Raw genomic sequence first — 22,099 nt, 5'->3', positions numbered from 1 at the left:
TACCGTTTCTGATGTTTGATCTAGTTCTGAAGGGGTCTGTGCACGTCACCTACACATGTGCCCAGTAGGTGGCAGCACTCAATCAATTGTGTAATTAAACCGTAGAAGAAGAATCGTAGCGATGGAATCGTCCGATGTGTAAACAAAAGGAGTGAAATACTGCAGGACACATATTTACTCTGATTGACAATAACAGCTGATAAAGTATTTGTGACATACTTTCTCTTTGGAGGTTGATTGGGTAAACCAGAAATGGTAGGTGAAACATTTTTACAGTCCTGGCATTTTTACTCTCACAAAAAATACTCGGGGGTAACATGGTAAGAGATGGTTTGGATGGTTATACCACATTGGTTATAAAGAATGATTATGCAATGGACCAACTAATATATGAGTTACTTTATAGAAGACTGTGCGACTTCCGAGGTGTATGTCTAAAAACACACCATACAATAAATAGGGCTAAATGAACAGAGAAAGTTACATGATAGGACCGTGACATTGTTAAGATGTAAAGTATGGTGAGGTTTGTTTATCACATGGTAACAGTAGCTAAGGGAATTTAGCAGCAGATTTTACTCTGCATGCACACTAGAGGTAGACCGATATATCGGTTTTACAGATTCATCTGTGCCGATAGTTGCTTTTTTGAACTATCATTATCTGCAAAAATATATGGCGATAGTCGGCGATAGTTTTTGCATCATTTTGTCATTTCAAAATAAGAGTCCCTGGTGCGTTTCCGGCTTGTTTATACTTAAAAGTCCAGCTTAATGCACCAAATCTTTTTTCTTGTTATTTTTGGGATTTTGGTTGAACAATAAACTGCATCTGGGATTTTATTAATTTAGGACTCTTTGTCTGTGCTCGTCATAGTAAGGAAAGAATAAGATTTTTTATAATTCAGTTTTATAAACTGTCGGCCAATGAATCAGTTATTGGCCTTTCCCACCACTTTAGTTATCATATCGGCAAAATCCTCTATCGGTCCACCTCTAATACATACTGTATGTAGTATACAGTGACATTTTGCAATTTGTAAGTAGAGAATAGAGTCAGTGCGCACTGTACATTAAATCAAATGCAGTAGACAGTATAAAAGAAAAGTGCAACAACATTTAGCACAATGAATAGTAGATGTCAGGGTTTGTCAGTAATTACAGTTTAACATGCAGAAAATCCTGAATTTGATCCACATTCTGTTTGTTCCTCTCTCATGTCACAGGACAGCAAGATGTCGGACTGTGAGCGACGTCTCGGACCGAAGATGAGTCTGGACCAGAGAAATGCACCTGTGTATTGCATTTGTCGCAAACCGGACATCAACTGCTTCATGATGTAAGATGTGTTTCTCTTTGAATGTTTACACATTTCTTGTTGAGGGTGCTTTTGCCATGCTGAATCTAAATTAATGATTGTATGTGTTCTTTTTATTCTCACCGTGCACACAGTGGTTGTGACAGTTGCAGTGAGTGGTTTCATGGAGACTGCATTAATATATCAGAGAAGATGGCCAAAACCATCCGCGTGTGGTACTGCGAAAAGTGTAGAAGTAAGGACATTTGATGGTTATTTTTGAAATCTGTTTTTAATTTTCATTCCTTTTTTTTTTTTTTTAAACTGTGCCTCTTGTGATCTAGGTAAAGATGGATCCTTAGAGATCAAATATCGTCCCAAGAAGAGTCGTGAAAAAGAGATGGAGCCTGACAGAACAGAAAAAGAGCCAGACACGCCGGATTTCAAGATGGATGGTCGGCACGGGGCACGGGTGAGAAATTCTGATTTATAAAAACTGTTCCCTTAAAAGTTTAAGTCAACATGAAATCAAAATCATCCCTGTTTAATTAATACCTATTCCACTCAGAAGTACACCTTATAACAGAAGCAAATAAGTTTGTAATTTGGGTTTTGGCCACAGATTAAGCGTTCCGCTCGCATGTGTGGAGAATGTGAAGCCTGTATGCGCACAGAGGACTGTGGACAGTGTGACTTCTGTAAAGACATGAAGAAGTTTGGCGGCCCGAATAAGATCAGACAGAAGTGTCGACTGAGACAGTGTGAAGTGCGGGCGCGGGTGAGTTTAAGTTTCATAAAGCAGACAAGAACATCTCACTCACTTTGGCCATGATTTCCTCTTTTTCATTATAAGACATATTTAAAGGTCTGATTTGAAGTTAGATGTCTGATATGTGTATGATATTACTTTGTATATATATTACATTGATAGTAAATAGTAATTTGGCAGACACTTGTATCCAAAGAGACAGTACACTTAAAGGGGTAGTTCACCCAAAAATCACATCATTTATTCACCCTCATGCCATCCCAGATGTGTATGACTTATAGTCACAAATGAAGATTTTTAGAAGAATATCTCAGCCCTGTAGGTCCATACAATGCAAATGAATGGGGGCCAGAACACTGAAGCTTCAAAAAGCACACAAAGGCAGCATAAAAGTAACCCATAGGACTTCAGTGGTTTAATCAATGTCTTTTGATGCGATCCGTTTGGTTTTGGGTGAGAACAGACCAAAATGTAACTCCTTTTATTACTGCACATCTCTAGTAGGCACGATCATGATTTCAAGCTCGATTACACTTCCTAGTGCTTGTCGCATGCACAGAGCACTAGATGGTGCTAGGATGTGTAATCGAGCTTGAAATCATGATCGCCAAGGAGACTGCAGATGTCAAGATTTATAATGAAAAAAGAGTAATTTTTTTTCTGTTCTCACTCCAAATCGATTGGCTTGCTTCTGAAGACATGGATTAAACCACTGGAGTCGTATGGATTGCTTTTATGCTGCCTTTATATGCTTTTTGGAGCTTCAAAGTTTTGGTCACCATTCACTTGCATTGTATGGACCTACAGGGCTGAGATATTCTTCTAAAAATCTTCGTTTGTGTTCTGAAGAAGAAAGTAAGTCATATAATTCTGCGATGGCATGAGGGAGAGTAAATGATGAGAGAATTTCCTTTTCTGGTGAACTATTCCATTAAGGACACTGTGGTGAATGTTCATGGATCCTCCTTTGTGAGGTTTGAGCCTACAAACTTTTAGTTACCACCATCTTTTGCCACCCCTCCTGATGTTTGCAGAAAATGTTGCGAGTGAAGGATGAGGAATACTCCATGTCTAGAGGCAACTACCACCACTATCAAGACGGTCCGCTGTCTGAAGAGTACAGTGATAATGAGATGGAGTTGTATCAGCAGTACTGCGCCGGACAGTATGGAGACCACAGCACGGTACCAGCCTAACCCTCACACTGACATCACACTTTAGCACCACATAAGTCCTTTGAAAGCACGTCAGTCCTCTCGGCGATCATCTTGGTAACACCCCACAGAAATATCACTATTTCCAGTCATGCGATTACAACTTCTGTTTTACAGTACATGAATGTGGGTCTGTTTGAAAATTAGTCTGTTTTGTGTGTGTTTTTCTCCAGGGTTGGAACAGTGATGACGATGATGGTTCATACGGTGATTCAGCTATTAGAAAGAGAGCTGTCAAGGTCAAGCATGTGAAAAGAAGAGAGAAGCGATCTGAAAAAAAGGTAAAGACCTTTAAAAACATAAAAGGGTGATTGGCAGGAGAAACCTTTCAAGAAAATGTCTTGGTCATATTTATTTCTAAATCAATAAAAAAAATTAAAATGGTTTATTTTGCATGATGTAAATGAAGCCTGCATTTAGGACCCTTAAGATTTTTGGATTGTGACAATATTTTCTGAACGCTTAAGCACATTTCACCCCCAATTCTCATGATCTAATGTGTCCGGATGGTTTTCTTTTATGGTTACCGTTGTTTTAGTGATGATTGTCTTTTTCTTTTTCTTTTTTCTGTATTACAAAAACATCGAACTACACCTTATTACATTACGCAGAAATGTGCAGCCTATTAAGAAAAACCTTATTTGTAAATAGTCTTCTGGATAATGCAGCAGCAAAATTAACAGTAATTCCAGTGAAAGAAGCCAGTTCTCTTAATACTTTTTTTTTTATGTAATAGGATATAAGTACACTTTTCCATCACACAGTTATTTTTTTGGAACCCAGTTAAATATTATTGTAATTTAATATTAAAAAATAATAACATGATAATAATAATTGTTATTATTAATAATAATAACAATAATAATACTTTATTAGAATTTTTTTGTCAGCAGTTGTTTGACAAAAATCCAGGAAGATGGTAACCTTAGAGTGCCGGTTTGTGGGCTAGTGCATAGTAGTTTAATATGCTTATCATTCAAAATCTGACTGAATGATCCTCGGGTTCCGATCTCAATGATTGTTATAAGCAAACCGAACTATTGAGCATCTACATCTGAGATGAAGTTATATGCAGCTCTCACACATTACGAGCTGCTCTGAAAGCTGAAAACAGTAGCACGTCATCAGCCCGCGTGTGCCGTGTGTGTGTGTGTGTGAGACAACATAGCACCGCTCATTTTCTGAAGTATGCTGCTCATGCAGACTATTCTGTATATTTATATATTAATCGCAGCCTTTTGAGATTCACAAAGCTATTGTATGCCTTCAAGAGACTTTAAATAAAGTGCATGAGTCATAAGGTCTACTTTAATGGTGCTTTTATGGTTCCTTTATGCCATTTTTGGAGTTTGACAGTAATGACCTTGACTACCACACAGCATTGGATTTGGATAGGGCTCATCAGACCGCTACCCAATACTGTTAAAAACGTCAGTTTCAGAGCCTGTACCAATCCAGGTATCGGATTTGTGTATCCCTAATGTAAATACTGAACTGTTGAAATAATATTGTTTTTTTCGCATTGCGGTAATGAGAATTGTGGGGTAAATTTGCAAAACTGTCATGAAAATAATTTAATGGCTGTAAAATTAGCTTCATTTTCTTTATGCAAAATATCATTTCTTATTTGGTTCTTTTGATCTTAGAATAAAATTGGGCCAGGACATTTTCATAGCAGGTTTTGTGATAATCACCCTTTGAAGTAAGGGTTGCGATGAAGACTTTTCATAGCAGCTTTTGGATTGAAGTGAATCATTGGGCTAAAAACTAAATCGAATTTGTATTTATTAGAAAGAAGAGAATAAGCCCCGGAAGCACAAGCCGAAACAGAAGCACCGGGACAGGGTGAGACACAGCGAAAGGGCAGAGGTTCGAGACAGTGGAGGAGCCAGACAGTGCCTCGGACCCGGATGTGTTGAAGCAGCACGCGCCAACTCCAAATACTGCTCTGATGACTGTGGCATGAAGCTCGCTGCCAAGTAATCTGGAAATACCTGACAGATGTAGAGACAGTGTTGTAATAACTTAGCAGCCATTTGACTGATTACGTCTGTATCTCCTTTTCTCATCAGTCGAATCTATGAAATCCTACCCCAGCGTATTCAGCAGTGGCAGCAGAGCCCATGCATTGCCGAGGAACAGGGTAAGAAACTTCTAGAGCGCATCCGCCGTGAGCAGCAGTCGGCTCGCATGCGACTCACTGAAATGGAGAAACGATTCCATGAGCTGGAGGGCATCATCGCTAAAGCCAAACAACAGGTTGTACAGCATGATGAAGAGGTAAGAGTCCGGTGCACGAGTTTCAGCATTATACAGATTTGAGAGCTAATGCAGACTGTGTAATATCAGACAGATTGACAGATAGATTTGTTCATGTGATATTTGTACTGCAGAGCTATTACACTGTGCTGAAAACTGCTTTTTTATTGCTAAAAGGTGAATGAGGGAGATGACGACACAGATCTGCAAATCTTCTGTGTGTCCTGCAGTCACCCAGTTAATCCCAAGGTGGCGCTGCGTCACATGGAAAGGTGCTACGCCAAGGTGTGTTGAATTCGAGCTATCCATTACTGCTAAGGCTATGTTTACACAGGCAGAAAAAATCTGATTTATTTTTTTTGGCCTATCTGACTCAAATCTGTTTAAGTTTTAAAAAAAAAACATATAGGGGGTATTTACACTTGGTCACCTAATGTGTTTTTACTGAACGGATTGCTATCTGGTTAAATAAGCACATTCCATTTACACTTGGCCACATAAATGTGTCTCCACCAAATGCATAAAGATCCAATCTTCAATTCCCGTGCTATATGAAAATAAAACATTGTTCACTGTGTGTGTGTTTTGTATTTTTCCCCTATTGGGTTGTCGTAGGCAAGATATGTCCATGCACGTCAGCTGCGCTTATTGTAAGTGTTTAGTTTCAGTTTCGTTCTGCATCAAATAAATCAAGAAAAAAGTTCTGCCTATCCTTCAACATGCATCCATTTCTTAATTTGTTAGCATTTATTGCGCAACGCACGCCCTATGCAAATAATCGGTAGCGTCTGTTATGTTTCACATTTTTCTATGCTGAAGTAGCACTGTTTGGGCGGAGTAAAATTTACTGGCTTGAACAGCCAGATGCATTTACACGTGTCCGAGTTTAATCTGGAATGCTTATAAAACCGCCTTCGGAGTGATCAGATGTATATCCATCTCGAATCTGTCTTGGAGGGCATTTACACTTGGTCTTTTCATGATCGGATATCTATCCGAACAGTAGAAACGCAACCAAGTGTAAATACCCCCATAAAATCAGAATTTTTATTTATTTATTTATTTTTTATTTTCTCCTCGTTTTCTCCCCAATTTGGAATGCCCAATTCCCAATGCACTCTAAGTCCTCGTGGTGGCGTAGTGACTCGCCTCAATCCGGGCGACGGAGGACGAATCTCAGTTGCCTCCGCGTCTGAGACCGTCAATCCGCGCATCTTATCACGTGGCTTGTTGAGCGCGTTAGTGCGGAGACATAGCGCGTGTGGAGGCGTCATGATATTCTCCGCAGCACCCACGCACAGCTCACAACACGCCCCACCGAGAGCGAGAACCACATTATAGCAACCACGAGGAGGTTACCCCATGTGACTCTACCCTCCCTAGCAACCGGGCGAATTTGGTTGCATTAGGAGACCTGGCTGGAGTCACTCAGCACACCCTGGATTCGAACTCGCGACTCCAGGGGTGGTAGTCAGCGTCTTTACTAGCTGAGATACCCAGGCCCCCAAAATCACATTTTTAAAAGCCTGATACAAACTACATTCATTGGTAGATTAAAATCCAATTCAAATCAGATTTTTGTTGATTTGTCTCAGTCTGATCGGTCAGATCGGATCAGATTTCATGTGGGGGGTTTTTTGTCATTTGTTGTGCGCGACAGGTTGTTACGTCAGGTTTTGTGACAAGAAGATGCTTAGACCTTTATACATCATTTGTTATACTTAACTATAATGTGTAACAACTTTGTTGTTACACATGTTCAAGTTGTTTTTTAAAATGATGCAGTGTTAATGTATTTTTTAATAATGTCTTGTTTTCTTTTTAACCAGTATGAGAGTCAGACATCATTTGGCTCCATGTATCCCACACGCATAGAAGGGTAAGTTACCATGATTGTTTTGATATAAATGGCACAAACATTTTAGATTTAGATACCTCTACTGTCAAGTAACTTAGGTCTGTATGTTTAAAAGTTGGGTTTAAAGTCAGCATGAAATGGCATTCGCAACCTGTTTTGGTTCTAAAATGTGATATATTTCCGAGCGAAACAGGAACTTCAACAAGATAAAAAGCGTTCAAGGCTCAAGGGTTTTTACATTTTTTTTAAAGGGGCTTGGTGATGTCAGCCGAAGAGTAAAGCTGTTTCAAAGGAGGAGAAAGTCATTACATTTAGATGAAACTTTGCAAAGACAAATATTATTTTTTTCTTTGGTATATCTGCACTAAAAAAGCCATGCAGAGGAATGTACTGTATATTAAGAATGTGGTAACACTTTACAATAAGGTTTTATTTGTTAAGATTGGTAAATGCGTTAGGTATCATGAACTTATAATGAATAATATTTTAAAACAACATTTATCAATCCTGGTTAATGTTAATTCATGAAAATACAATTGCTCACTGTAAGTTAATGATGCATTAATGTTAACTTATACAACTTAATTTAAAAAATGCATTAGTATTATGTTGAAATTAACATTAACAAATATTAATAAATGCTGTAAAAGTACTGTTCATAGTTAATTTTTGTTAACTAAGGTAGACAACTAATAAATATTACCTTATTGTAAAATGTTAACAAGAAAGTAAATTGGGTCACTTTTGATTTCATGTTGACTTGAAAAACATTCTCTTTACATATGGCTCAGGAGACATTTAATGCCTTTTGAGAAGAGCAAGTAATGTATTTACGCAAAATCTGTAGGTGTCATATATTATTTTTGCTCTTTTTTTTTTTTTATGTAGTGCTACACGGCTCTTCTGCGATGTTTACAATCCACAAAGCAAAACCTACTGTAAGAGACTGCAGGTTCTCTGTCCAGAGCACTCCAGAGACCCAAAGGTTTCGATTATGTGTTAATTTGATACATAAACACCTCGTTTGCATTTATATTAAAAGTAATTTAAGACTAATTTGAAGAACATTATTCATATATGGAGAATGTTGTGTGTGCAGATCCCTGCAGACGAGGTCTGCGGGTGTCCACTGGTCCGTGATGTATTTGAGCCCACCGGAGAGTACTGCAGGGTGTCCAAACGCAAATGTAACAAGCACTACTGCTGGGAGAAACTCCGCAGAGCTGAAGTGGACCTTGAACGAGTCAGAGTGGTCAGTGCATTACTTATATTAAAGGAATAATTAGTTCACCTAAAAATGAAAATTCTCTCATCATTTACTCACCCTCATGCGTACGACTTTCTTTCTTCTGCAGAACACAAAACAAGTTTTTTCAAAATATATCTCAACTCTGCAGGTACATCCAATGCAAATCAACAGGGTCCAAAACTTTGAAGCTCCTAAAAGCACATAAAGGCAGCATAAAAGTAATCCATAAGACTCCAGTGGTTACATCCATGTCTTCAGAAGTGATATGATAGGTGTGGGTGAGAAACAGATCAATGTTTATGTCCTTTTTTATGTCCTGCCCAGTAGGTGGCAACATGCACGAAGAATGTGTATCGCCAAAATCAAAAGAAGAATGTAAAAGTTAAAATTTATAGTAAAAAAGGACTTAAATATTGATCTGTTTCTCACCCACACCTATCATATCACTTCAGAAGACATGGATTTAACCACTGGAGTCATATGGATTACTTTTATGCTGATTTATGTGCTTTTTGGAGCTTCAAAGTTCTGGTCACCATTCACGTGCAGTCTATGGACCTACACAGCTGAGATATTCTTCTAAAAAACTTTGTGTTCTGCAGAAGAAAGAAAGGCATACACATCTGGGAAGGCCTGAGTGTACATTATGAGACAGTTTTATTTTTGTCATTCATTTAATCTTTCAGTAAGTACTTATTCTCATAATCTCGTCTCCTCCTCCAGTGGTACAAGTTGGATGAATTATTTGAGCAGGAGCGCAATGTAAGAACCGCGATGACGAATCGTGCAGGTCTCATGGCTCTCATGCTGCATCAGACAATTCAACATGACCCCATTACCACAGACCTGAGAACCAGCAAGGACAGATAAGGTAATTTTGCATTTGTCTCATCTACTTTATTTAATTTGCTCATGAATAAGATGTTCAACCATGAAGCAAGCAACCCTCCTGACAGCTTATGTTTCTCTCTTTTACAGAGTGAACGGTTGATTGCCGCTGAAGTCGCATCACTTTTGTGAACATATATCCGAGCAGTTGTTTGCTTAATGAAACCGTAAAGCATGTACTACTCTTTTTAGTACATGCTTTAATTAGTACAATAATTTGACCCTTGCTTTCATTCTTTAAATGAAGTTACATTCAGTTGCTGTGCTTACATTTTTTAGATTTTATTTCAACTCATAACGATGTGTTTGTCCGGTGCATTAAAAAGGTAAACTATGAAACCGAAGAAAGATTAAAAAATTATATTCAGTGTTTCGGAAAATGTTCAGTGTTCTTGTATGTCGACCTCATTTCTCGTTCTTCTACAGTACACAAAGGAATTGTTATTAAGCGCCCTCCAGTGGTTTATTGTGTTTACAATTACTACTTTTTTATTCAAATAAGGTTGTAATACTTATAGCGACAAATGTCATTTGTAAACACAGGACATCCCAAGACTTTTTTTTATTTTGTTAGTATTTTAATACATTCATTATAGTCCATGAAAAATTTACAAATCTAAGCTTTGCTCTTTCAATTGCGTGCACACTGACAGGCCTTTTAGCTGGAATGGTGCAGTTTTATGTGGTGAAGCAATTCACGCAAAAATGTAAATGAACATTTATGAAAAAAGTAAGGGTATAACTAATTAATAATAATAATAATAGCTAAATTAATACGATGTCTGTTACCGAGAAAAACTATTTAAGGTGATATCAACTTAATATCTCAAATTATGTTTTCTTTGAAGCTCTAGGTCTTTTGTTTTCGTGTGCAAGAACGAGCAAGATGACATTTTTGTTGCAATTTAACATACGCCTTTTCTATATTTTAACCAATTAAAATTACTATAAATTGGCCGTTTTATCATAATGCTTTGTAAGTAATAATAATGATGATGAGTTTGTATTCGTATCCGTTACATTTATGGTATTTAACGATGAATCCTGAAACACCGTAGCACAAGACAGAGAAAAAGAAATAATAATTAAAATGGAAAATAAACAAGTAAGTAAAGAAAGAAGAGGACATTAATCAAAATAAAAATGTACACATCCTTTAAAGTAAAGAGCTTGTAGGCCGTGCAAATTGTATATGTTCTAAGTGCTTTTTTGTTAGCAGAAAGTGCCAACAAATACCCAAAAATAATAGGTTTTCTGTTCGAAAACTCGAATTTATGAATATAAAATTTACATAGAAAAATAATTACATTTATAACAAAGCAAGCACTTGGATAGTAAGAGTAGTATTCCCAACTCGGACGAAATGTGACCTGCGTCACTATATACACAGTTGAAGTCAGAAGTTTACACACACCTTAGCCAAATACAGTTAAACTCAGTTTTTCACAATTCCTGACATTTAATCGTAGAAAACGTTCCCTGTCTTAGGTCAGTTAGGATCACTACTTTATTTTAAGAATGTGAAATGTCAGAATAATAGTAGAGAGAATGATTTATTTCAGCTTTTCTTTCTTTCATCACATTCCCAGTGGGTCAGAAGTTTACATACACTTTAGTATTTGGTAGCATTACCTTTAAATTGTTTAACTTGGGTCAAATATTTTTGGTAGCCTTCCACAAGCTTCTCTCAGTAAGTTGCTGGAATTTTGGCCCATTCCTCCAGACAGAACTGGTGTAACGGAGTCAGGTTTGTAGGCCTCCTTGCTCGCACATGCTTTTCCAGTTCTACCAACATATTTTCTATCGGATTGAGGTCAGGGCTTTGTGATGGCCACTCCAATACCTTGACTTTGTTTGTCCTTATGCCATTTTGCCACAACTTTGGAGGTATGCTTGGGGTCATTGTCCATTGTCCACAGCAAAGCACCCCCACAACATGATGCTGCCACCCCCATGCTTCACAGTTGGGATGGTATTCTTTACCTTGCAAGACTCACCCTTTTTCCTCCAAACATAACGATGGCCATTATGGCCAAAAAGTTCAATTTTTGTTTCATTAGACCAGAGGACAATTCTCCAAAAACGAATATCTTTGTCCCCTTGTGCACTTGCAAACTGTAGTCTGGCTTTTTTATGGTGGTTTTGGAGCAGTGGCTTCCTTGCTGAGCAGCCTTTCAGGCTATGTCGATATAGAACTTGTGTTACTGTGGATATAGATACTCGTCTACCTGTTTCCTCCAACATCTTCACAAGGTCCTTTGCTGTTGTTCTGGGATTGATTTGCACTTTTCGCACCATCTCTAGGAGACCGAATGCATATCCTTCCTAAGCGGTATGATGGTTGTGTGGTCCCATGGTGTTTATACTTGCGTACTATTGTTTGTACAGATGAACGTGGTACAATCAGGCGTTTGGAAATTTCTCCCAAGGATGAACCAGCCTTGTGGAGGTCCACATTTTTTTTTCTGAGGCTGATTTCTTTAGATTTTTCCATGATGTCAAACGAAGAGGCACTGAGCTTGAAGGCAGGCCTTAAAATACATCCACAGGTACATCTCCAATTGACTCCAATTAGCCTATCAGAAGCTAATTGGCTAATTGTCTAAAGTCTTGACATAATTTTCTGGAATTTTCCAAACTGCTTAAAGGCACAGTTATCTTAGTGTATGTAAACCTCTGACCCACTGGAATTGTGATATAGTCAATTAAAAGTGAAACAATCTGTCTGTAAACAATTGTTGGAAAAATTACTCATGTCATGCACAAAGTAGATGTCCTAAACAACTTGCCAAAACTACTTTGCTAATATTAAATCTGTGAAGTGGTTAAAAATGAGTTTTAATGACTTCAACTTAAGTGTATGTAAACTTCTGACTTCAACTATATAACTCGTTTTCAAACCGATTCTCTCCCCGTCTTCCATTGGTTGTTCAAACAGGTAGTCCCGCCCCCAACTCACACAATTGGTCGAGCCAGTGTTACAGCGTTGAGTTGATTGGTCTAGACGAGACGGGCCTTTCAAACTAACATGAACGTTTGGGTAAAATATATCTACTAACCGTTGTTTCTCTATATTAAGCTGGGATACGACAAACAATTTTAATATTGAAAAAATTACGGCACACACATCAGCTTTTAGGTTAAGCTTTAAATTCCTCTAAAAAAAAAAAAAAAAAAAATTAAGGTCCCTCTAGGTTTCAGATTTTAAGTAAATGAACTGTAAAGCATATAAAAAGCGCTACAAATGGATAGTGGGGATTTTAAATATGTAAGGGCGATAGTATGTCATATTTTTAGGGCTGTAAAAAATGTTATAACTCATATTTGATTTATTCTGACGCTTTTAAAGAGACCAGACAAAACACAGAGGACCTGCACTTAGCCTATGCATAGACGTTATTTATTGTTGTTTTTAAACGATATTTATACATTTAGAGGTTATATTAAGGCAGTGACTTGGTACATCTGTCGTCTGATCCATTCAAACGAATACATGTAAATGTAGTTTAAATGACTGTTCTATCGCTAATCTCAGTCGGTATCGACTTCCCACGATGCCTGTGTCAGCGCATGCGCAGTAGATCGCCGAAAAAATATCGCTGATCGAAGGAGAGAACGAGGCGCTGGCGAACCGCGCGAGACGCGATGAGGTAAGAATGTCGCAACGATACGATACAATTTTTATTTTTTTGCATTGCAAAAACACATGCTTACAAAACGCAGGTAACGTAATAATTGCGAGAAATCGCTCTAGTAAAAGAATCGAAAGATCGACGTGGTTCCGTGCAGCCGGAAAGCGTTCGGAAAGTGTTTCGAGACTGCATCGCTGCGAGCAGTGGGGAGTGTGGAAGGGGAGGGTCAACACGGGGGGCTGTGTGAGCTCGGTCAGCACTGCGAAATGGACGTAGGAGGATCGTGCAAAATAAACTTATCGTGTGTTGAAAATCTACCACAAATTACAATGGACGTTGTTAAGGAAATACACCGTCTATGCGCGCGACGTTTGGTGTCGATGTTGTTACATGTTACATTTTATTCGCTGTGTTTTTGCAGGCTCGTAGGAACACGTTCCACAGTTCAGCGATATCCGAAATGGAGGCTAGCGAAACTCGATTTATTGAGCTCGCCGCTCACATTTATCTCGTTATCACAAGGTAGATATGTTAGGAATTAGATGACGGTTCTAACTTTATGGCAAGGTTTAAATTGAAGTTATTAAGTTTGTTTATTTGAACTAAAAACGCTCGAGTCGGTTCAGTGAGTTGTTCACGCGCTTTCTGCACGATCTGAATTAGGGCAAGGAGCGCGATCACATTATCGTGCAATAATGATGTCACTTAATTAAAAATGAGCTATACTGTATGCATGTCAGGTGTAACATCCAGCAAAGTACCCTTGTAATTAATATAAGCACAAAAGTGACATAATAATTCAACATTGTGCACAATATGGGATATCTTCACTTTTTAACGTGTATGACATTTCATGGTTCTTGTCATTTGGGAGTAACAGACACAGAAAAGGTGTGTTGAAAATTTCCTATAGGCTAATTAACGGATAATAATTTGAAAATGACAAAGATTTAGGAAATGTTGCTTTTTTCAAAATCTCATCTTCATTTTTCTTTGTGAATGCATTTTTTGGGGTAAAATAAAGTAACGCACTTGATTGTTTAAAAGCACCATAGGCCATCTATCTATTTATATTTCTATATCATCATCATTCATCGTCATTTATTTATTTTGGCATTTATACAATTCATGACAATTTAATCCACCAAACATCATCTTGTGTGAACAGCTTAGCAACCAATATAGATGTCATTTCATTGTGGCAAATTTAAACCCACATTTCATTATGGGATTTCATTGGAGTTTCCATTAATAGGCTATCAATTTGTTTTATTTGTATACCAACTCAAATGGTACGTTGCCAGGGCACAACTATCCATTTTCGAGGATGCATACGATTCTTACATTGGCGCCCCACTTTCGACTTCAGGGGTGGGGACGTTGTTGGGAGGGTCCCCCTTTACCGTTTCCACGTTCTGCATGCTGCCGTGGAAAATATGGAGCCTCAAGGCGTTGCATACATTGCACATATGGTTTTTGCGCCTCTGCATGTTGCGACTATATTCACAGAGAACTGTATGTAGATTTTACAAGTATTTGTGACAATACTTTCTCACTGGCAGAGATTTACCTTTTATTTCAGATATTGCATTGTTTGCCCAGATATGAGCTAAGTAGAGTTGACGAAGAATTAAAGTATTTTGAATCTGGTCCAAGGTCTCATATAAAGATACTGAGTCTGTTTACATGCACACCAATATGCTTATTACTCCAAAAATCAGACAAAGCAAGAAATCTGTGCTTGTGACATTTTAAGTAATCACGTTATTCTTTGTTTTTGACGTCAAACCGTGAAGACGCATGTGCACAACACTTGCGGATTTTAAATAAAGGGGTGGTCACACTAGGCTTTGAGCTTGCAATTTTTTTCCGGACACACAACCAGGAAATGATGTCAGGTGGGAGGGCTTCTGGTATTAGTAAATAGATCTTCACCAATAACTAAAAATATTATACATTTATAAATATACAGTCTACTCGCTTTCCAGCAACTATAAAAACATAGTTTTGAAATATGTATCCATTGAATTGAGCCAAGAGTGTGATGTTTCAATCGTCTATTGGTCACGCATCCACTTGTCACCCAGATCCACAGTTCAGATCTCACCAAGCTTGAACTTTGGTACGCAGCGTTGTGCGGAATTTTTTCGCGTGAGCTTGTGTATCTGATCTCCCGCATTCGGATGCGTTTGAATGGAGCACAGTGGTAGTGTGACCGCCCCTTAAAGGCCTGGATATATTTTGTTTTTCTGCATTCCAGATCGTATCATGCCCGGTTGACCATGTTCCCTTTTAAAGTATATTCCTTTGACAGCAAGCGAATATGAACGAGTTCAACGCAAGCACACTACGACTGCTTTGTCATACTGTTTTAGTACAGTCAACGACAAGCGCATGCGCAGACGTTGCGCACAAATGAGGAGTGTCTGCATGTCAAGAAAATATAGGCTGCGTGTGCGGACCCACCGCACTGTGCTGATGACAAAATTTGTGTCATGCGTACTGTGTGTGACGCGATCAGTAACGCGGATAACCGAAGTATACTTTGGCCTTAAGCCAGTTAGAATGCTGGTTAATGTGTTAATATGCAAAGCATATATGCAAAATCGGGGTTATTGGCAAAAATCTACCCATGTTGATTGGTTTATTCTTAAGCCGTGTCTAGCATAATCGGTGTAAAGCATAATCGGTGTAAGAACCTGCATGTAAATATGCTCAATAACAAGTATATTGTGTTATTGTGTTTTATAGACTGCTGTCTGGACTAGGGTGCACCGATACCACTTTTTCTCTTTCGATCCGATTCTGATATCAGAAGTCTCAGTATTGGCCGATCCCGATCCGATACCAATGTTGTTGTTTTTTTGCATAATCAGTTTAGAATATCTTTACATTACTGTGTGGAACTAATTGGATGTGCTCTTTAATATGTAAAGAAACACAAGCATCTAACTACACATTATTTCAATATAAATGTATTGCTTATTAAGAAAAACTGTGTTAACTAGTATACTGGATAATGTAGCAGCAAAATTAACAGTAATTCCAGTATAAGTCATCAGTAGAAAAGAAGCCATTTTTTTTTTTTTTTTTTCTCCTCAACTTGTATCTGGACTTAAAGGATTCAGATCTCTTTTTTGTTCAATTTAGTTGTAAGATATCAGCTCAATTTTCATTCACACAGTTATTTTTTGGAATCCATTCAACTGAAATATTATAATTTGTAAACAAATAATAATAGTAATAATAATATATTATATTATAATAGTAATATATCTCAATCATGCACCTTTAACTTTTAAACCCTCACGCTTTTATTTTGACATTCTGAACTCTCCAGGAAATCCTGTATGTGTGTGTTTGTAGGCAAGTCCACAGTGGTTTAATTTGCTTCTTATTAAAATTCTGGTAAAAAGCACCTCCGGTGCCATTCTAAATGCATATTATAAGTGAACCGAACTATTGAGCATCTACATCTGAGATGTTGTTCGTGAGTAGCACTCAAATATTGCGCACCACCGTGAAGGCTAAAAATAGGCACGCGTGTGTCAACAGAGCAGCACCATTCAATAATGCGCTGGAGCTGTGCGTGCATTTCATATATTTACTTATTAAACACAGCCTTTTGTGATTCCCAGAGCTATTGCACGTCTTCAAGTGGCTTTGAATAAAATGCGCGAGTCATATGAACTACATCAGTTGTGTTTTTATGGTTCTTTTATGTCATTTTTTGAGCTTGACAGTAACAAACATGACAAACACACAGTATCGGATTTGGATCGGGCTCATCGGACCGATACCCAATCCGTTTAAAAGCTTCTGTATCGGAGCCGATACCGATCCAGGTATCGGATCGGTGCGTCCCTAGTCTGAGCCGTACAGAATTTCGTTGTAATTTTGTTACAATGACAATATAGAAATCTGAATATAAAAAAAGATTAAGAATCTAAAATCAATGTTTTAACCACTGTATTTCTTATCTTTTGGTTATATAAAGATGTTGAAAATGGCTAATTTGGGATTTTAATGGATAGTTAAGAGTTTACTGATCCGATATAGTGAGTTCCTTAGACCCCGTTTACACCTGGTATGAAGATGTGTTTCGAGTGATCCAATCACAAGTGGTCAGTGTTAAATACACGTCGAAACAGGGTCTAAAACAATTTGTGATCGGATCACAAAAATCTAATTTGAGGTGTAAACGCTAATCCTTCCTGTATGGTTTTTTTTTTCCGCTTTCTTTGTCTTTTCTGACTTTGCGCTTTAATGTCATTCGGTAACACACTGACATAGTGATTGGTGTGTCATCATGAAATCAGAGACCCTCCCCTCCAAATCCGAACACAAGTGGTAACAGGAGACGCATTTAAGTGACCAGGTTTAAATGATGTGTCTTGCCTGACCACATGTGATCGGCTCACTCGAGATGCATCTTAAAGGAATAGTTCACACGAAAAAGAAAATTATCTCATTATTTACGCCATCCCAGATGTGTATGACGTTCTTTCATGTGCTGAACTCAAATGAAGATTTTTAGAAGTTCTCAGCTCTTGTGGTCCATACAATGCAAGGGAATGGGTGCCAAAAGTTTTAAGCTCCAAGAAGCACATAAAGACATAATAAAAGTAATCCATACAACTCCATTGTTTTAATCTGTGTCTTCAGAAGTGATATGATAGGTGTGGGTGAGAAACAGATCAATATTTAAATCCTTTTTTTACAATAATTTCTCCTCCCTGCTCAATCAATCTCCACTTTAACTTTCACTTTCTTATTCTCATGTTTTTGATGATTCATATTCTTGCATATCACCCCCTACTGGGCACAGAGAAGAATTTCTATTAAAAAACGACTTAAATATTGACCAGTTTCTCAACCACATTTATCACATCACTTCTGAAGATATGGATTAAAACAATGGAGTCGTATGGATTATTTTTATGCTGCCTTTATTTGCTTTTTTGGAGCGTCAGCTTTTTGGCATCCATTCACTTCCATTGTATGGACCTACAGAGCTGAAATATTCTTCTAAAAATCATAATTTGTGTTCTTCAGAAGAAAGGAAGTAATACACATCTGGGATGGCATGAGGGTGAGTAAATGATGAAAGAATTTTAATTTTGGGGTGAACTGTCCCTTTAATACCACGTGTAAACGGGGTCTTACTGACCTCTACAAGTAATCGACCCTCTCAGCAAGCCAATCTAAACATTTTAACTTTAAACAATCCTCCCTCAGATCCAAATTTAAGAGAGAGAAAAAAAAACAAAAAAAACACAGTCAAGTTTAATTTACTAATGAGGTGTTGATTAAATTATTATTATTATTTTTGTCATCTTTTTATTATAATGGGAATCTGTAAAAAAGCATATTACCTTGGTTAACTTGGGTTTTTAACATTACAGTTTGTATGATTCATTATTACAGTTACACATAATTAGGGCTTTAGAAGGTGTTGATTGTTCTATTTTACAAATCTTAACACTTGCTTACATTATCTGCTAGCTGTTGTTTACTGCACTGTAGCATAGTTCATTGCATAGTAATAGCGCTGCATTGCAGATATCGTATCTCAGCCTATTTGTATCGACCTCCCTGCTGTCGCTGCTGGGCTCGCTGCAATTCCATCACCATGACAACCACTCGTTTCTGCCACGTTCTATAAATATTCCCCTTCACGCTAGTCTATCGTGTTTCTGCTTGCCCGCGTCATTCCAACGGCACAATTTAATACAAGGATTTTATTTACTTCTGATACGCTGCATTGGAAAAGACTCCTGATGAAATATTTTATTAAGATATTAGTTGGTATACAGATTGCAATGCAATATCTAATATTTCTCCCTTGCATTTTGCTGGGCTTTTTGAATCTTCAATAAATATGTTAAGCTATGTGTCTGTGTAATTTGTTTGAAGTCCTAGTCAGTATTTATGGTGTGTAGAAATTCAGTATCTCCATAGAAATTAAATAAGCAGCAAAAATGACCCGATATTGGCAGGAAAATAAAAATAGGTCATGCCGTAATAATTAGCCTATTTTATGACAAAATATAATTTGGTGTTTAATTTGGCCAATATCTGGATTCTCTTTGCAGGTAAAATATAAAGATCCATAACCAATGAAGACATGGATGAGATGTTGGAACTTTGACCTTTCAAGCAACCCAGAAAAAATTGAGATGAAATTAATGCCCCCTGTTTTTATGGACTAAATAAAGTAGTTTTATTTTTTATCATTTAAAAATGTGAGCCACCAGTTCAACAGCCTAACGGTTCCTGAGATGACTCAAAACCATTGGTCTTACAACTCTGATAGTAATATAGAGGCCCCACGGCTACAACAACCGATCCAACATGACTGAAGAGCTGAGCAGGGCGTCAGCCGAACAGGATGAGACAGAACCAGTGGAGATTGTGCCAGTGATCTTAAATGAGATGTTCCCAGTTGGAGCAGACTTTGTTTCAGCCGATGTGGAACACACGATGGAGAACGTTGTTACTTGCGATGTGGAATACACTTTGGAGAGCGACTTGTCTGACAAGGTGACGGTTGAGTCACTTCCTGATTGGCTGAAGCCAATGGAGGAGGACGATGTTGATGAAGGTGTTGAGATGGACAAGACCAATGACGTGTATGTGCTTATACCTTATCTTTGCTTGCATTTAGTGGAATATTTTATATTTTGCAATTATCTGAAAAGATGTTGGAACACTGTGGGGTCCACAAGTCTGGGACTACATTTAAACCTAGAAATGAACAGAGTTGAACATTTCTAAGCTAGAAAAAGGATGTAAAATGAAGAGGAAATATTTAAGATTCTGCATTACTTCTAAGTCACTAATTAAACGTAAGCTTCTCACCCAAAAGCTTCAATGTTTCCATTGAAGCCCATAAGATGCTCTGTGGAATAGTGTGAAATTTTGCCGGAATAATGTGGTTCATCAGGTTTTGATCAAACAAGGAAGTCGTAACAAGTACTAAGACTAAATCTTTCACTCAACTTGTGAAGTGCTTATAATTTGTACCTGAAAAGTTTGTATTAACTTACAATGATGTGAAATAGAAGTATTTTAGTTAGTGCTCTCAGACGTTTGGACCTCACTGTGTACATGATAATTAAAATACAGTTATCACATGAGGTGAAGAAATGCACAAAATGGATTCAGTCTAGATGTCAGTGTATAGGAACGGCTAAAAAACCCACATCAGAGCTGTTGATCATACAGTATTCAGTTTAGAAAATAATTTTTGTCTCATGTGCTCGCAGTCCGAAAGTAAAACGACGCAGGGGTAGGCCTCCTCGTGCCAAAAATATCAGAAAAAGATTGCTAATGGAAGGCCTTGTGAAAACTAAGGTATGTTTAGCATTTTCTGTCTCATCTAAGTCTTCTGTTTGCACTGATAGAATATCATCAGGGTATATTTGAAACAAGAGAAATGATTGGCATTTCTATTTTTTAAACATTTTAAAAATTGCTTTGGATAAAAAGTGTCTGCTAAATGAATAAATGTAAATGTTAGAAATGTTCTTGAATTTATTTTATTAATATACTATAAACATTGTTAAAGGGATTCTTCACTCAAAAATTAATTTACTCACTCTCATGCCTTCCCAGGTGGATATCACTTTCTTTTTTTCTGCAGAACACAAATGACGATTTTTAGAGGAATATTTCAGCTCTGTAGGTCCATACAATGCAAGTGAATGGTGACCAAAATTTTGATGCTCCAAAAGCACATAAAGGCAGCATTAAAGTCATCCATACGACTCCAGTGGATTAATTAATATAATCTGAAGCGATTCAATCGGTTTTGGGTGAGAACAGACCAAAATGTAATTCCTTTTTCACTATAAATCTTGACATCTGCAGTCTTCTTGGCGATCATGATTTCAAGCTTGATTACACTTCCCACACGTCAAGCACTAGGAAGTGCAATTGAGCTTGAAATCATGATCGTGCCTAGAGACTGCAATGGCATGATGTACAGTGAAGAAAAGGATCATATTTGGTTCTCACCCAAAACCAATTGGATCACTTCAGAAGACATTGATTAAACCACTGGAGTGGCATGGATTATTTTTATGATGCCTTTATGTCATATTTGGACCTTCAGAATTCTGGTCACCATTCACTTGCATTGGATGGACCTACAGAGCTGAAATATTCTTCTAAAAATCTTCATTTGTGTTCAGCAGAAGAAAGAAAGTCAATCACATCTGAGATGACATGAGGGTGAGCAAATGATAAGATAATTTACATTTTTGGGTGAACTATTCCTTTAAGAAGGTTTAATTCATGGTGCTTTCTAAGGCATGAATGATACTCAAATCATGCAGCTTCTTGAGGAAAGGTGTGCTGTTACTTTTCTAAGCAATCAGAATATAGTTTTTGTTTGGAAGACAATAAAAGCATCGTGCTAACATTGTGACAGCGACTTTTGCCTGGCCAAGCACCACTCACATTTAAAAAAGTCTGTATTTATTTTAAATGTTAAGATTAGATAATCGGCTAGATTGTGCTTTTAAAATACATAAACATATAAATTGCACGTAATACTATTGTAAGTTGTAGGGATGCACCGATACAACAATTTGTTTATTGGTTCTTCTTTTTTGCTGCCTTGTTTCAAATCACTGCTAAATAATTACACAAATTCTAAAGAAATTTAAATAATAACTTTTATTAATTGTGTCTCCACATGTTTTCGATGTTTCAAAGTATCTGGTCTTAGTTATCAACAAAACATGTAACAAAAACACATTATGAACTCACATTAACATTTTTAACTCGCATTAAAGGAATATTCTGGGTTCAATACAAGTTAAGCTCAGTCGACAGCACAACATTTTTTTGACTCGTCCCTCCTTTTTAATGAAAAAAAAAAAATCTGGATTACAGTGAGGCATTCACAATGGAAGTGAACGCGGGCCA

At 37.5% G+C, this 22,099-nt stretch overlaps 2 protein-coding genes across 5 annotated transcripts in view; both read left to right on the top strand.

Moving 5' to 3' along the window:
- The first annotated feature begins 107 nt into the window (after nt 1-107).
- On the top strand, nt 108-10,186 carry LOC127424431 (CXXC-type zinc finger protein 1-like). Of its 2 annotated transcripts, XM_051669654.1 has the most exons (15): nt 108-255; nt 1,226-1,338; nt 1,452-1,552; nt 1,641-1,768; nt 1,919-2,074; nt 3,100-3,249; nt 3,453-3,560; nt 5,071-5,258; nt 5,352-5,559; nt 5,716-5,823; nt 7,368-7,417; nt 8,285-8,381; nt 8,496-8,648; nt 9,369-9,516; nt 9,624-10,185. In XM_051669654.1, exons 1-14 carry the CDS (start codon nt 253-255, stop codon nt 9,513-9,515), a joined length of 1,710 nt encoding a protein of 569 aa, XP_051525614.1. In that variant the 5' UTR covers nt 108-252; the 3' UTR covers nt 9,516; nt 9,624-10,185. The 2 variants fall into 2 exon arrangements, with proteins under 2 accessions (XP_051525614.1, XP_051525613.1); XM_051669653.1 differs by lacking the exon at nt 108-255 and having other exon boundaries at nt 1,217-1,338; nt 9,624-10,186.
- A 2,182-nt stretch (nt 10,187-12,368) lies between these two features.
- Nucleotides 12,369-22,099, top strand: part of LOC127424426 (uncharacterized) — a 30,443-nt gene continuing 20,712 nt past the window's right edge. For 2 of the 3 annotated variants that reach the window (XM_051669641.1, XM_051669640.1), the window contains exons 1-3: nt 12,369-13,183; nt 19,261-19,797; nt 20,434-20,521. In XM_051669641.1, coding sequence (XP_051525601.1) covers nt 19,520-19,797; nt 20,434-20,521 — 366 coding nt within the window. In that variant the 5' untranslated portion in view covers nt 12,369-13,183; nt 19,261-19,519. The remainder of the gene's footprint in view (nt 13,184-19,260; nt 19,798-20,433; nt 20,522-22,099) is intronic. The other variant, XM_051669642.1, reaches the window with a different exon arrangement.

Source organism: Myxocyprinus asiaticus, chromosome 33 (genome assembly GCF_019703515.2).
Source record: "Myxocyprinus asiaticus isolate MX2 ecotype Aquarium Trade chromosome 33, UBuf_Myxa_2, whole genome shotgun sequence".
In the NCBI taxonomy this organism is placed as follows: Eukaryota; Metazoa; Chordata; class Actinopteri; order Cypriniformes; family Catostomidae; genus Myxocyprinus; species Myxocyprinus asiaticus.
Note: the sequence above shows the minus strand (reverse complement) of the source record. Positions and strands in the feature narration are given on the sequence as shown.

Excerpts from the sequence above, each read along its gene's own strand:
- LOC127424431 (XM_051669653.1), top strand. The coding sequence starts at position 1,217 with ATGTCACAGGACAGCAAGATGTCGGACTGTGAGCGACGTCTCGGACCG. Across the intron at positions 1,553-1,640 it reads GTACTGCGAAAAGTGTAGAA|GTAAAGATGGATCCTTAGAG; the intron begins GTAAGGACATTT and ends CTTGTGATCTAG. Across the intron at positions 1,769-1,918 it reads ATGGTCGGCACGGGGCACGG|ATTAAGCGTTCCGCTCGCAT; the intron begins GTGAGAAATTCT and ends TTTTGGCCACAG.